At 51.1% G+C, this 16,314-nt stretch overlaps 1 protein-coding gene across 1 annotated transcript in view; it reads left to right on the top strand.

The window, feature by feature from the left end:
- Positions 1 to 15,937, top strand: part of RPH3AL (rabphilin 3A like (without C2 domains)) — a 96,338-nt gene extending 80,401 nt beyond the window's left edge. Inside the window, 3 exon segments of the mRNA XM_036223434.1 lie at positions 12,276 to 12,389; positions 14,018 to 14,127; positions 14,129 to 15,937. Of these exon segments, the coding sequence (XP_036079327.1) occupies positions 12,276 to 12,389; positions 14,018 to 14,127; positions 14,129 to 14,473 (569 nt within the window). The 3' untranslated portion in view covers positions 14,474 to 15,937.
- The last annotated feature ends 377 nt before the right edge of the window (positions 15,938 to 16,314 follow it).

Below are 16,314 nucleotides of genomic sequence, written 5' to 3'. Positions count from 1 at the left end.
TTCTGAATCCTGGCCCACGCCCTTCCCCTCTGAGTGTAGTACAGAGTTAAGCTATTGCCCAAATTGCCACTCAGGCTGGCTTTCTTCTTTCAGACTTGGTGGGAGGAATTTTGGCTTCCAGGAGCAGAGCCACTGAGGCCAGATCAAGTTAAAGGGGTTGCTGCCAGGCTGCTGAGCAATGTCTCCCAGAAGCAGGGATGTAGACAAATATTTGTGAGGCCTGTGGGGATGGAGGATGTGGCAGCAGCTTCTTTTCCTTCTTAGGGTACGCTCAGATCCAGCTCCATTCCCCAGCTTGTACTCAGCAAGTCCACATGCCCTTCAATCTTAGCATCTGCCCACATTCTCAGGACCCCACTCAAGAGGCGATTGGCCTGACTCATCCGGCTTATGCTGCCCTTTTTGTATCCACCCTGTTTCCCATCAGACATAATGGGCGGCATGACCAGTTAGGTCTGTTTTCCCCAAAAGCAGAGCTGGAACAGAGCAGGGGGAAATTCGTGCCTCTTGCTCAATAGCCATCGAACCACAGAACTGGGTGTTTTGTTTCTGGCAAGGTGGTGAGCTTCTTGTTGCTGGGAGCATTCAAGCAAAGGCTAGACATTATAGTAGGGATACTATGGTTGAGAAATGCACTATGAGCTTGTTAGTGTGTATCCAGACTTATGTGCCCATGTTGTAACCCGGGCTGGGGAGATGGGGGTACATTCTACCACCCAAGATTGAGAAATCCACGTGGCCCACGAAAGCTGTGAACCTAAGACCTCTGTCTAGTTAGCACAGAGCTGCAGCCGACTGAGCTAATAAGTAGTTCCATGGCAGCCGTTTTTCCATCAAACGCATATGCTGTTTCCTGACTTTTTAACGCAGCATGCTATTTATACCAGTAGATCCATTCATTCTTAATGAGCCACAGTTGTGGATTGTAAAATGTTTTATTTTCAGACAGGATTGCTCACTGCCCAGAGCCAGCTGTTGCTATGCCGCCTTCCTTCTTTCTCTGTTCCTGAGAAATTAGCATTTCCGAAGCTCCTCAGAGCACTCAGCTGCCCTCTCCCACCCACCACCGCTCACCCCTAGTGTTTCCCCAGCAGACTCTGGACTTGCCATTTCTGTCACGTAAGCCTGGCTGTGGTACATGCACTTCTTTGCAGCCTTAGGAGCAGCTGGGAGTGTGTGTTGTGTGCAGGGAGGCCAGGCTGGCTGAGGCTTAGAGAAGGAGGCAGAGCAGGAGGGCTTCCATGTTGGGAGGTGGGATGCCATCTGTCCTGGAGGGTTGGACATTTGGCAGTGTTATAGGTCACAAACTGGTGGAGCAGTGACTCTATCCGGCTCACTGCTTTAAATTCATCGACGACTTTTTTAAATGTGAAGAATTATCATTTAAAAGAACGTGGAGCTCTGGCTTCTTTTTTGAAAAGCAGAAAGTCTGTCAATACCACCCGTCTCTGGAAAAATTGGACAGGCTAAGTAGCAGCTTCCCCCTTTCACACAGGGTTTACAGTCTCTGATTTGCCACAGTCCCTACCCCTCCCTATTGTCTCTGACATTCTTTGATCATCACCTTTACAAGGTTATTAAGAAAAAAGTAAAATGGTTCTCATTTCCACGTCCCTATGAAGAAAGAATAGAAATTAGACCAACAGGGACACCTGTTGCAAGAAAAGCGGGCACACTTCTCTATGGAAGGGAAGGGTCCTCATATCCAACCCCCCTTACTCACTGATCCTTCCACCTGACCAGTAGAAGGCGGGATCCTGACCATGTCACATCTGTACGTCCCTACTCCTGATCCTGACCCCACAAATCCTGCCCATATTAGTTTCGTACCTTCTGTGAAGGTGACCCCACCACCTTGACCGCCAGGGCCTGCAGAGTTCATGTGTTTTAACAGGTAAGCCCTGAGGAGGAAAACTTTAGTTTTTGGAATCCTTCTTCCTCTCTAGTTTCCCCATGAGTAGGGATGGGGATGAAGAGGCTGGGGCAGAGAGTCTGTTGCCTTGCAGCTTTTATAACTTACAATTCCAAAGCCAAGGGAATGAAACTTTATAGAGGAATTTCTGGCAGGCGGTAAAGCAGCTCCCAGATCATGCACTGAGGTTGCCTCTACTGGAAAGAGCAGCCCCATTTCAGCATTGGCCCTGCCCTGCGCGCGCACACACACACACACACACACACACACACACTCTTCTGGTATGTGCTACCAATGAAATCCCATCAGACTTCCCAGCACCCCCTCCACCCCTACCCCTACCCACTGAGCTTGTGGTAAATGTTCCCTAAGTGCTTATAAACTAACCGAACCTTCCTTTCAAAGTCCTGTCCCCAGGATCATCTCTTATGCTTAATTATCACACTTTCTCTGTCTCTGACTGTTTTACTCCCTGTATGGGTTCTAGAGTCCTGGGGAGCTGGAAGTACCTGGGATAGAAACTGCTAAATACATGCACACAGACACATGAGCCAGAAAGGACTGTTTAGGGAGGAGGAAGGGAGAGACTGCCTTTGAACCATCTGAGAAAAGTGCCGTGTGTCCAGCATGACACCTGAAACCCATTGGCTCGGGTCTTCACGGTGCAGCTTCGGTCTAGAAAATAAATGAACAAAAAGTCTTAGGCAGACAGTCCTGTCTGTGGCTCCCGCCAGCCATTTGGGGAACTGCATACCATCACCCATCCCACCAGAGATAGGAGAAGGGGCTGGGGATGCCCAAGCCCACTGTGGGCCTCATTGGGACAAACATTGACAGTCAGTCACTGATCTTCCTGTTCGGTCACCATTTTGCCAGGCTCAGATGAGGACCTGGGCACTGTTTGCCTTTTGGTCTGTGGAAGTGAAAGAAGCCGGCCTCAGGCCTCAGTGCTGAGTGGCCGAATAAAAACAGCAACATTAGTAGCTCCTGCAGATTGCATGGCCGCTCGTTACTGGCTGTTCCAGGTGCTGCACATCCATTATTTCCGGTAATCTCCCAATAGCCTGCGACAGAGCCACACTATTGTCCCATTTTATGGAAACTAAGGCATGAAGAGGTCTAATAACTTACACTGGAATCTCAGTGTGGACAGAAAGAGAAACGCTGCAGCTTTCAGCAAATTCTGCCTTTCCCCTAAATCCCAAGGAGCTAGAAGCCTGGCCACGTCTTGCGTGGCTGCGTTTTGAGAAGCCCATGCATACTAATGTGTCTTGACCTTTGGAGCCCTTGGTGAAACCAAATATTAGTCCAATGCTGCTGGGTGTAAATGGAGGGGCCTTTGCCTCACCCCTGCCCCCAGCAGTCCTCCTACCTACTCCGGGTATCCTCGCTGCTTGAGGAGTCATTTCCCAAGAGCAGAAGGCCCTCATTAGCCACACCACAGAAGTCAGGGGCATGGCTGTCGCTTCAAATTTGCCCAAACCGGTCGACAGCCTCAGCTGATTGGTTGAGTCTAGCTATAAGGTGAAGTCTGGGGGCTCCTTGCCCCTGGTCTGAGCTGAAATAGGGAAGCAGGGCCCAGCCCCGCTCAGCCGGGCTCTGGTTTTGGTTCAGCCGATGTGTGTAGAGCTCCCGCAGTCTGGGAGCACGCCCTCCCCAGGCCTCACCTGTCTCACCAAGTAAACCTACATTTTCATTCCCCCCACTCTAGATTTTTCGGCCTTTAGAGACCTGGATAAAGTGAATAAATGCGGGCCCACCTGCCCTGTCTGACTCCAGTAAAGCTCTAGGAGATAACAGTGCTGGCTCCACAGAGCTCAGCGGCTCCCTCCAGGGGCTTCCTGTTCATCACAGGGTAAAGGCCAGCTGCGCAGGTGGGGCCCAACTAATTTCCCACTGCTGGTCCAGGAGTGGCGGCAGAGGCTGAGAGGGTCTATGTGTCTGGTGATCTCCATACAGAGGGGAAGGGCCAGGCCTCTCCTTCCTTGGTTGCCCCTGGGGTCTACATGGGACACAGGCAAAACCGGCAGCCCCTCCCCACGCCTCAGCTCTGAGCACAGACGCCATCTTCCAGATGAGAGAACCCAAGGGACAAACCTAGAGGCCAAGAAAGCCGGACCCTGAGGGCATGTGACACAGAGGCCTAGGGGGAGAGAGACAGAGACAGAGGCCCAGAATCAGAGGGAGAGACAAGAGAAACCTACAAGAACAAAGAGGAACCAAGAGACAAACCCAAGAAGACTCGGAACACAAAGAGACACACTGACATATAAGAGAGGAAAAGAAAGAGAAGCAAAGGCAGAGATTTTTTTAATATCAGCAAGAGAAACACAAAGAAACAAAAGAAAAGACAAAGACCCAGAGACATAAGAGACAAAGAAGAGAGAAAGCTGAAGTCAAGGAACTAACAAAGGTGCATTTTGAGTCCCAGCAAAGAAGTAGGCAGGAGGTATGCACTCGCTTGGTTTCATCTTGGCCATAAGTCAGAAGTAATAACCTGCCAGAGAGGAGCAGTGCAGAACACATACAAGTCAGACTCGCCCCTCGTCCCCTAAGAGCCTGAGCCTAGAGCCTTTCTCTGAAGCCAGCAAGGTTGTCCTGGTCCCAGAGAAGCCTACCCCTGGCTTTCGCCTTTCCTGTCGTCTATCAGGGATACCAGGGCCACCCCAGAATTTCTATGTACAAATCATGCCCATCTTTAAAGCCTACCTCTTCCAGGAAGCCCTCCCTGACTTTTCCACTCCCTGAATACTCCCTGGCTCTCCTTCAGAGTATCATGCTCTCTCTGAAGGGAGCTATTCTTATCTTCCATCCACTCATCCATCTCCTGTTCTATCTGGAACTCCTCAAGCAAGGGCAGGACCACAGGATTTCGGTGCTGGTGACCATATCGCTATTGATTTGAGGATCTGTCTTCATTATCCGGTGCCTCCTGTCTGTGAGCCCAAAGGAGGGAGTTAATTAAAATCAATGGTGAATGAATAAACAAGCACAGGAAACCCTCCACTCCTCAATTCTCAATTCCTGGTCTCAGCCAACCCTGCCGATGTCCCCAGTGGCAGCCTGGAAGGGGGACCAAGGAAGGAGGGCTCCCCAGGTGCCACACAGTCACCACACAGGTCCACCCCTCACTCTGCCCTCTTAGGTAGTCCTGTGACCATCCCCACCTAACAAATAAGGAAATGGGGCTCAGTGTGGTCAGGCAGCTGGCAAGCAAAGGTCACTCAGATATCTTAACTTCGGGGTCCAGGACTGGGGTCTGGGAGGGAGGGAAGGAGGCTCTGAGCCTCCTGGCCACCACCTGGCCCATCCCTATGAGGACAGGCTCCCTGGCTTTGGGGCCACCTCTCTCTTTGTCCAGACCCTGACTCTCCAGGGCCCTGAAGAGAGCTTCTAAAACAAAGGAAGACCCTATTCCTCTGGCCTGGCCTCAGCTTGGGTTTGGAAGAAGAGCAGGCTCTGTGTGAGCAGTGCTCTCCCCACCACTCATCCTGTGTCCATGGCAACCAGCCTCTGACAACCCCCCTCCCCATTAATCTGTCCCTGGCTCAGGCTGAGGCCATCAGCAGCCTCGCTCCTCCCGCGTGAGTGTCCTTCAGGGGGAGGCTGTCAGGAGGCCCTTCTTGGTGGGAGGCCCGCCCTTCTGGAGAACAGAGCTGGCTCGCCACCACGCTGCTGACCACCACCTAGTCCTGCTGTCTCTGCACAACGCTGTGTCCTCACCACAGTCAACAAGTATGTACTGAGTGCCTGCTTGGCCCAAGGCCCAGTGTTGGGGGCCGAGGGAGGGAGCCAGAGCCAGATTAAGATGTGGCCCTGCCTCAAGTTGCTCTGGAAACAGCTGGGGACATCAAGGCAGGCATTCGTAGGAAAGATGCAAGTCCAGAAGGTGTCTGAGAGGTGCCAGAAGAGCAGCCCAGGCAGTCAGGGGAGAGTGAATGAGGGCCTGTCTCCCATCCTCCCTTCCCCGGGGGCTGGAGAAACTTTCAATAGAGGCACAATTCAGATGGGTTACTGGAGGATGAATTGAATTCCAGTGTTTAAAAATACTTATAGGCTTGTGTAGATTTTTAAACTTGCAATGCCTTTTATCCTACTCGATCTTACTTTATTGGCAGTTATTATTGTCTCTACTTTACAGGTGAGAAGATTGAGGTTCAGAGAGGTGAAAGTATTTGCTCAGGAGCATCCGGTGCAGAGCCAGAACTCAGCCCTAGATGCTGAGAGTGAACAAAAGTCTTTCTCTTCCACATTGAGGCCCCTGCCTCTGACTAGAAAAGGGATCAGAAAGAAGCCCAATAAGGGCACTCAGGGGACACCGAAAAAAAAACTGGCCTGCCTGGGGCAGAGGACTCCTGAGAGGTCAGAGTCGTTAGGATGAGGCTGGACCATGGGTCCCCTGCATAATATGTGAGGGGAAAAGAGCAGGGATTCCAGTGAGAGACAGGCCTGGGTTCAGATCCCAGCTTGGCCTCCAAACGGCCTCTGAAGGCATCTATTGCCCTCGAAGCTTTATGAAGCACAATTTTGGAATCTAAGCTCCTTTGGAAAAGGTGAGTCCACTTTTGCGAGATTGGCCTGGGCACCAAACACAGTGACCCCAGAGGCTAGCCCCAACCCCTATGCAACAGTTCAGGATGCCCCCTCAAGTAACATAGCTCCTGTCTGTCAAGCACCTACCATGTGCTAAATACTGCCTGTGTTACCTCTTTTAATCCTCACAACAACTCAGACAGGGACCCATCATCCCCCATTTCATGGGTGGACCTGCTGAGCACAGAGAGGGGAAGAAACTGGCCCAGAGTCACACAGCTAGGAAGTAGAAGAGCCAGGACACAACCTGAGCCTGTCTGGCTCAGAGCCAGTGCCTCTTCACCACCCCACGCTTCCCTTTTGCTGCCATCAAATGGAGCCCGAGACTGGCAAGGTATCTCAGTAGGACTTCAGGCTGCAGAACTAGCCCTCACCTCTCCCAGTGGGGACTGCTCTGTGACTCTTCTCCACAGCCATGCCAGCTTGGTGGGCTGGGTAAGGCTAATTGGGATGTCTATGCATTCCCCAGGGTCCTATCATCTTTCCTTTACATTAAAATTTTTTTTTTTGTTTTTAGTATGCAAAATTTTCCACCATCTGCTTTGCCGTGGCAGAATGTTTGCTGAAAATATCTCTCTTCCTCTCTAATTCCTATAATTTCTGGGGGCTTTGGGAGCCTCCAAGCAGAGCAGCAGCTCGCAAGCCTACCAGGCTCACAGGCTGCCGGCTCTCCTGTGTCAGCCAGGCAGCTGTTGTGTGGCCCAGAAGTCGCCTCTCCCCACCTCAGCCAGAGAGGGGCACTGGGGCCCCTCCACTGATGGAACAATGCTGACCTGAACTTGAATCCTAGGATTCAGACTCAGAGTAGCTGTCCAGGTTTGCCTTTTTGTGTGTGTGATAAAACCCTGAGAGGTGCCCAGGGTCATAAAAAGAGGTGGTAGTAGAACAGCCAGGAAGCAGGTTCCCCAAATCCTAATGCAGGGCTGTGAGGTCAAGCGGCCAGCATCGTGCCAGTCCCCTGGACCATCCCAGGCAAGATGTCTCCACAGAACAGCAGCTGCCACACCTGTCCCTTCATGCAGTCAGGAAAGACTTTCCAAAAGGGAAGACTTCCCCCCACCTTCATGTGCCAAAACTCTGAGTTTCCATGGTGACAGTCAAATTGCAAATTCATCCAAGGAGGGGGGTGGGGAGAGCTGGCCTATCCCCAGAGAAGTGGGCATGGCTGGCGCTGGGGCTGTCCACTGCTGAGGATGAAAGCCGAACAGAGTAGGGCAGCTCCTCTGGGGGCATAATGGGAAAATCTCAGGGATGCTGGTTCCCCACGCAAGTGATCCAGGGGAGGGGGAGGCCCACTGTCCTCCCCGCCTCACGGCAAAGCCCAGGTGAATCCTTTTGGTCATGCTCCTTCTCGAGGAGGCTCCTGGGACAGTCTGGTGTTTTCCCATCTTCAATCTGAAAAATCAGGCGTGAGCAGAATAAAAGTGCTCATCACCAAGCCATCCTAGACTCAACCTTTGGGGAATTAGAGGGGGGAAAAACTCAGACTTCAGACACACAGAGTGTTTTGTTGAGGATGGAGGAGCAAGGGCCAAAAGATTTATGAGCCTAAAAGCTTTGTTAATAGACCTGGAAGATTTACGATCACAGCTGCTGTGCAGGGAGAAAGGTGGTGACGGCAATCGAATGGCAAATTAGCCAAGGTTTGGGTTTTACATTTGGAGGGGGAGGAAGAAGAAAAACGTCTTCCTTTGCTGCTGGAGGAATATCTGGGTAAACGACGTTTGCCTTGGGCTGCATCCAGGGACATTCTCAGCAGTGTTTTCTTAGTGTGCTTCTTTCCCACTGACAGTAAGTGCCAAGGTCGGGCCTGGACACTGCCGACTTCCTCCAATTGTTTCTTTTGAGTGAGATTTGCTCAGAGCAGATTAGAAATGGGATTGGGTTTGCCCCACAAAGCCCTCTAAGCTGAGGCCTGGACACAGCTTGAAGTCCCAGACACAATGAGCAAAAATGCTTGAGCCAAGGGAGATGCATCCAAAGGGAATGGGTCTTGTCAGCTGCCTGGTTCTCTGCTGTGATGCCTTTGTGAGCTCATGGTCATCTGGGGCTATTCCCCCCTCTATGGCACTTTGGGGTCATCAAAGGGTACAAAGAACAAGCCACTGACTGTAACTTCGGGAGGTTTCATTTTTTCTAAATATCATGCAACATAGGCACCACATGGGACCTAGCAACGTGGCACCTGAACTCGCCTCCAGGGTTGGCGCTTTGGACAAGACATACCCCTCACAACAGAAACTGCTCTCCCGATGTAGCGCAGCACAGTCTTCTTGAAATTTAAGCCCACGCCCACTCCCAACCCAACACTATGACTAGGTATGACAGGTGACAGAAGGGGAAGAGGGTAGAGATATGTGATAAATGAGTCCTGAGACATCCTTTCCCATTGTCTCCTTTTGAGTTCTTGATATTTTGTGCCCTTTGGCATCTGCCCATTAGCAGCAAAGAATCCAGGCATTATTTTAACACCGTGGAGCCAGCCTTGTGTCCCCACTGCTGCCCCTGCCTCACATCCCCCTTGTCCCAGAATTACAAAGATCCTGAATACCAAGCATGGAAGAGATGGAACCTTCCAAGTCAAGAGGGATGAATAGGTTATCCTTCAGCATCTCTGCCAGAAAGATGGGGAAACCAACACGGGAATCAGTCACCATGCACTCTGCTGGGATTCCATCCCCATCCCCACCCCCACCGCACGATGCTGGGGGTGGGCAGGGGGCAGAATGCTCCCTGACTCCTTTGTAGCTACCCCAAAGGAGACAGGGGAGCTGCTTGCTGCCTTCTGCCACCTCCCACTTTCTCTATCTGGGGACCCGTGGGGTTGTATTTAGTCAGTCAGTGAGTCAAAAAATATTTAAATGCTTATAAATCTGATGCCAATAAAGTCTGGTCTTGGTGGAATCTTGATCAAAGAAACCTAGTCCAGGACCTGAAAAGCAACTGCACAGTAAATCAGGCCTTTACTTGCATTTCTGAAATACTGCGAAGAGGGCATATGAACCACTACCCCTCCCCTTCCCGGTCTCCTCTTGATTCTACATCACAAGAACCGTAGAAGCCAAAGCAGAGTCTTGCTTGAGGGCAAGGGAGGGAAAGAAGAAGAACAGAAAGGGCAGAATCCTTGAGCAGAACAAGAAGGAAAAGCTGGGAACAACCACATTAGCATCACTCCTGCCCCACCCCACATGGATCAGGCTCTGCGGAAGCAGAAGCACACCAGCTTTATTCATGTTCCCATTTGGCCCCTGCCCTCAAGGAGGCTTGCTTTCTGCTGGGAGAAACACATGCACAGACATGCACAGCAGAAAGTGATTGGTGCAGTTGTAGTAGAATACACAGGACATTCAACTAGCCAGACACAGCAATGGGAGGGCTTCCTGGAGGAGGTGGTGTCCACCTGAGCCAGGAGGAGAGCAATGGGTAAGGCATTCTGGGTAGAGGGAAGTGAGTCACTTCAGGAGGCACCGACTGGAAGTTTGGCAGGAGCTCCAAACTAGTGGGGCTGCAGGAGCTTGGATAGGAGAGCAGGTTGTATGGGATGAGGCTGGACAATTAGACAAAGAGCAGGAGCTCAGGCTTGATGCTGGAGGTTATGGGGAGCCTTAGAAGGAGGGTAACAAGGATGTACATGTTAGCCGGAGCATCCCTGGCTGTGTGGGATGGCGGTGGGGGAAGGGATGCCTGGAGGTGGAGCCAAGTAGTTGTCACGGGAATCCAGGCTAGAGACAATGAGACCTTGTGCTCAGCATTGATTAAGAATTATTTAGGAGATAAAACTGGTAGGACGTAGGAATTAAGGGAGAGGGAAGAGCCGATTAGTCATCAGAGCTTCACAAAGTACCTCCTGTGTGCCCCCACTCTTCTATGGAAGCACAGGGGTAAGAATTAATTAGAGCGAAAATGGTCATCCAGCTCCAACCCTCTTGCTGCTCCGGCTCCCTTAGCTGAAAGGTGACACAGGCTGAAGCCATGAACTTTCCAGAAGGCTCTAGATCCAGGTGGAAGCTACGTGGCATAGGTCCTGCCATTTCCTCTCCGATGCCCACACTGGATTTCCCTAACTGACCAGGCTCTCCTTCCCGCTAGGTGTTAATGCGGTCTCAGGATTCTCCTTTGCATGCTGCTGCAGAAGGGGCCTGGCGGATCAGATGAAAGCTCTTAGCCACCCTTGGTATAGATCAATTTTGTTTCCAATCTCATCTCCCACCGAATGAGTCCCTATGGCAAAGGGCTGTTCGACAAATTGAATAAGGTAGTGCTCACTAGGTGCCTAGCACAATACCTGGCAGAAAGTGCTCAACCCTGCCTAACCTCCCCCCATTAATCAGCATTTTGCATTCCCTGGACAAAACACTGACTCTTATCCCATCTGCTGACGTAGTTGCCTGTGAGAGCTGGTTACCTGTAATCCCAAACCTTTCTGTGCACTTGTACTTGGTATTATAAGTACAAGCCAACTGACTGTAGCTTACATCATTTAATTAAATGTTATGTAAATTGATGAAAAGAGGAAAGACACAGAGCCATCTCATTAAAATCAAAACTTTGGGAACTCTTTATAGAAGCCACTTACTTAAAAAAGCTATTGAATTAGGCGTGGGCAGGACAAGTGTAAAAAATGGGAGAAAGAAATGGAAAAAGACATGGGCAAAGCCCTCATCTTGCTTCGCCCATGTCTTTAAGCTCTGCTCCAATATATAGACATCGAACCTGGAAATCACAGCATAACATGGATGCAGTTTAGACGAGAAAGACCTTGTGGGCCCAGTCTCAAAGGAGTACCCAAGCCCTACATCAAAAGATTGGCAAATGGATGTACATTTCTAGGCTTCAAATTAAATTTGAATATTCAACATGTGAATATATCCTGTATTATGACTCCCACTGGCGATAAACCAGCCAAATATGGTTCCATTTAGTCCAGAAAAGAGGATTTCTACCATAGCAGGTGTTTACCATGAGGGCTGCCTCTCCTCCCTCCTCTCTGGGATTCCAACCCTATCCACCCAGCTCCCTTCTGCATCCACAAGGCCCCACTCTGAGTTACTGGATGAACTAGGATGAAAGCCCAGGCCTGCTGGATCCCAGTTCAGTTCTTCCGGGGAATTTGGAGTGGTTAGGAACACAGTCTATGGAGGGGAACCAGCCTGCCAGGGCGAGAATCCTGGCTCCTCTACTTACTACCTTAGGCAACCGCCTCCGTTTTCTCACCTATGAAATGGGGATAATGCTGTTTCCTACCTGACAGATTTGTTCTGAAGGTTCAGTGAGTTAGCATACATAAAGTGCCTACATAGTGCGGGTCGGTGAGGACTGAAATTGCCATGGCTACAGAGCATTGCCTTGTCCCTTCCAGCGTGGCCAAGTGCAGGCCTCACAGCATTTGCGCTTGCACCGAAGGGGATGATCGGCTTCTACCACAGCGAGAGGCTTCTGATTTCATCACAGTAGGGGCATGACATGTGGAGATGACTGACCCAGGGGTGAGCCTTCCCTGCTGGTGCTGGTCATGCTGGGCCCAAGTGCCAGGCCCCTCACATCGGACTCACCTTTTTGACTGGCAGAAAAGAGTTCCCTGCTGTCCCCATCCCCAGGTCATTGTTCCTGTGCCCCAGACACAACAGCCAGCTAAGGTTCTGTGCCATTTGGGCTAGGCAAGAGGGGTACCTGCCCTGGTTTCATCTGTCCAGATGCTGGCTGGTCCAAGTAGCTGTGGTCCAGGTAGCTGGTAGAAGTGACCTCCTGTGCTGGTGTCTGTTCTTTCCAGTGGTTTCCAGCGACAGTGACAGCGACTCAGATCTCAGCTCCTCCAGCCTAGAGGACAGACTTCCACCCTCTGGGGTCAAAGATCTGAAAGGTGACAAGCCCTGCGGGGAATCAGGTAAGCATGGGAAGCACACTGCTGGTTTCCGAAGCCCCTGGTGCAGATGGCTCTGCTGCTCCCCAGCAGGTGTCTGTGGAATTGTTCTAGACCAGGGAGAAGAAGTAGGCCTGGGTCTGGGGTGACTAGGAGCTAGGCTTAGCACCACTGAAGAGCAGGACTGAAAGGAGGCTTAGTTGTATATGCAGGCGTGGAGGAGGGTAGGTTCCGCAGCCTCCCTGACCCCCAGCCGGCACACCTGGGTTTCTTCCCCCAGCTCACTGTGAGCATCCCCAGATGAGATTTTGCCTCAGGACTGATGATGTGAAGGTCAGATACAAAGTTCACTGGACTAGCTCAGCTCTGCCATGAAACTGCAGTGGGACTCCAAATACATACTATCACTTCTTGAGCCAATGTTTCTTACTATTTAGCACAAACAAGGTAGAGCAGGTGGTCTCCAGTGCTCCTTCTGAATTTATCATCTCTGAACTCTCCTCTGTGACCATAACACTTGAAAAAGAGTTAACTGGGGCCTTGAGGCTTGGGCAGAGAAGGCCTGGGGTAGGGGACACCTTTTTCTCTGCTTTAAACACATAAAGGGTCTTCCAGGGGAAAGAACCATCTTCATTCAGAGTTACTCCAGAGGTTAAAACTGGGATATTGGAACGACAGTGTTTAGGGAAACTGATTTCAGTGGAATAAAATGCCTCAGGGTTTTGTCCTGGGACCAAGGCTGGGTGATCTCCCGCCAGAGCTGATATGGAAGGAATTCCTGCTGAGAATGGCAGTTTGGGCTAGATCAGAGATGGCAAATGCCGGGCGCATGTGCTGGCATTCCCACTCCTGTGCCCATGGCAGACATTACTAGTTTTGATATGCTTTCCCGCAGAACCCGATGTGGCCTCAGAATACTCAGTACAGTTTTCCAGGTGGTCAACATCAATAGGTGAAGATGATGCAAGAGATGAAAACGGTCCCTGGGCTAAATGATCTCTTAAGCCTCTCACGTTAAAGATTTTATCTTAGGAAAGTGTAAAAGAAACTTATTTGCCAGCCTTGGTTTCTGGGGCAGGTCTATACTCCCCTTCTTCCCCCCAAACCCCCACCATAGCTCTAGAACTCTCCTTTCACACCAGCTCACAGCTATGACCAAATGGGTCTAGAGAATAGGAAAAGATGGAGTACAGTATTACAGGCCCCACCTCTGCTCTCTTAAACCGGGCAAGGACTAACAGCCACATTTGAGTGAGGATCTTTTAGTTAGTAAAGGCAGCAAATAACACCTCCATTGAGTTTACTGGAATATATACTCTTTCCCCTCCTCATTGCTGACTTTCATGTTGGTGTCTTTACTTGTTCCTAGTGAAACAACCTGAGGGCCCATTAGGTGGCCTTTATATATCCTGGACCAAATCAGCAGTGGTCAGAGGGTGGGGTCATGCTGAACATGGCAGCCATGTAGGGGCAGGAAGTGGCAATTCCCAGGGTAAGGGGCTCTAGGCAGGCAATGCCGTAGACACCCATCACAAATACAAATCAGAATGCTTTACATCAGCTCCTCATCAGGCTGAGATCATCCCTGTCTCAGTTTAAGGTCTGAAGGGCCCAGCACTGAGTCAGTCGGGCCCACACATGGTCTCTTGGAGGTGGCAGTGTGGAGTCCCCCAAGATGGGGCTCGCCTGCCTGCCTTGCCACCTCTCGGGGAGCCAGAGCAGCCTGGCCAGCGAGGCAGGGATGGGCCCTACAGACCCACAGAAGGTCACCCCAACCTGGCTGGACCCAAAGGGCCCCACTAAGTATCCAGCTGCTCATTCTAAACCCCCCACCTCCGCTCCTCCTTCTATCCTCCCTCCCCAGGACTCTCCTCCTTTCTCACTCAGCCTTCTCAAACTGGAAAGTGGTAGATGAGGTTTTCGATTCTCTGTGTTTACTGAGCGCTGTGCAGAGAAACAGAGATGAGCCAGACTCCACCCCTGACTGCAGTGAACAGGGAGGAACTAAAATAACGCTATTCATTCTCAGTAATTGTAACATGGTTGTTACCATCCTCAGCTTTATAAAACACGTAATCTTTCAAAGCATTTTCTCATCTCCACAATAGTCAATCCCCAATCCAAGCTCCTAGGCTGGGTGTGGTAGGGGACAGTTCTTGACCTCCAGAAACCTACCATGTAGCTGAAGAAGCCAAACCAACACCTAAAACAGCCCCTCCCAGGGCAGGCCAAATCAGAGAGAGAATTCAAGGCCACGAGGGCTAGCAGCATTGGAGCCCAGCCTGTCCTGTACTGACAAGGTCAACTTTATTCTGCTGGAGGAATAGGCAGGAAGGAGACTTATTATGCCTGTTGGATGGGTGTGGAAACCAAGGACAAGGATCCAAGCTACTCACCCCCATGCCCACTATCCTAGCCCAGTCAGCTTGGGATCCATGATGGGGGTAGGTAGGGGGAAGTCTCTTCACACTCAAGCCAGAGATAATTGTGCAAATGATGTTTGGCCCCTAGTCTCCTTCAAGAAAGAGTCCTCAACTGGCCTGGGTGCCTCTGGGTCCAGAGCATCCACGGCACGCATCGCGCATGGGTGGATCAGCGGAGCTGCTCATTGTCGGAGCCTGGGTGCACTGGCAGCCACCATCCAGAAAGCCACATGGGAGCTCTCAGCCACTCCCCATTCCCCTCTGCCCTTCTTCCTCCTCCCCTCCACCTCCCCCTTTCCCATCTAAGCATTCCTCAGAAGCTGCAGGGCAGGGCATGTAAAAGAGGCAGCAGGTAGGCAGGTCTCAGGGAGAGGGGTCCCTGTGGACGTACGTGGCCATGAAGTGGACCCTCTGGTCTCCTGAAATCCTCCAGACAGTATAGAATTAAGCAAGCGTGAGTTATAGTCCCAGGCCTGCCACCCGTAGCCATGTGAACTGCGGCAAACCTACAATTTGAACCACGTGAAATTGCATTTTATTAGTTCAAAAATAGTCAAATATTGGCAATTTGTTATGATTCAACCTAATAATCGATCTCTCTGCACCCAATTTCATTGTCGGTAAAATGGGGACCACATCATGTCCCTCACTGGGCTGCAGGGAGGGTAAAATGCAGCATCCATGTGGAGTGTCTACCCTGAGTAGGTCTTAGGAAATGTCCAGTGATAAATGGGGGAGACTATGGCTGGTTCATAGAAAAGGTTCCAGGGCTTTAGAAACAACTTGAAAAAACTTGGCCTAGAGGAATGTTTTATATTCCCATATCCATGTGCTCTTTCTGGCATCCGGAGGTCACCTGTGTTAATTATCCCAGGTTTCAATGGACACACTGAAGCATGGGAGTAGATGACTTACCTGCGATGATGCGGCAAAGGGGAGCAGAGGTCTGCCCAGGGCGCCAGCCCCCAGCTCTCCCAGACGGCCCTCCGCTTACTTTCAGACAGGGAAGCTGCCTCTGGTGTGGGGCTGTTCTGGCAAGGAGCTTACCTTCCCTGCCATCACCTCCATTTTATTCCCAAAGATCAAGCTGTCACCGGGGAGGGACCCTGCCTCTGTTCACCGTATAGTGAGTGGCCTTTGTTTTTCCCTCTCCCAAAGGTAAAAGGCACACCCCAGCAAGTCCCCACTGCTGATGTGGCCTCTGCGAGTCCCCTCTGCCTGCCCTGGGCAGCAGCCGGCCTGTTTGGTGCAGGGAGCAGACCTTCCAGTGCAAGAGGTTGAGAGAGAGAGCGCGCGTGTGCACGTGTGCTGGAACCAGACCCTTCCTGGCTCCTTCCTGACCAGTCCTGGAGCCCTCACATCCAACCCTATCCGCTGTGACCTCCGACTCAACAAATCAGTGTTTTCAGGACTGAGTCTGCTGCCCCCCACCAGTGCTTTTCTGTATCCTTTCTCTCCTGGGAACCCTCCTCACCCACCCCATCCCCCAGCCATTCCACTGAGCTATGACCTTTATTTATTGTCCT

This window comes from Rousettus aegyptiacus, unplaced genomic scaffold, assembly GCF_014176215.1.
Source record: "Rousettus aegyptiacus isolate mRouAeg1 unplaced genomic scaffold, mRouAeg1.p scaffold_m13_p_6, whole genome shotgun sequence".
Lineage (NCBI taxonomy): Eukaryota > Metazoa > Chordata > Mammalia > Chiroptera > Pteropodidae > Rousettus > Rousettus aegyptiacus.
This window is presented reverse-complemented; position numbering and strand designations above follow the sequence as displayed.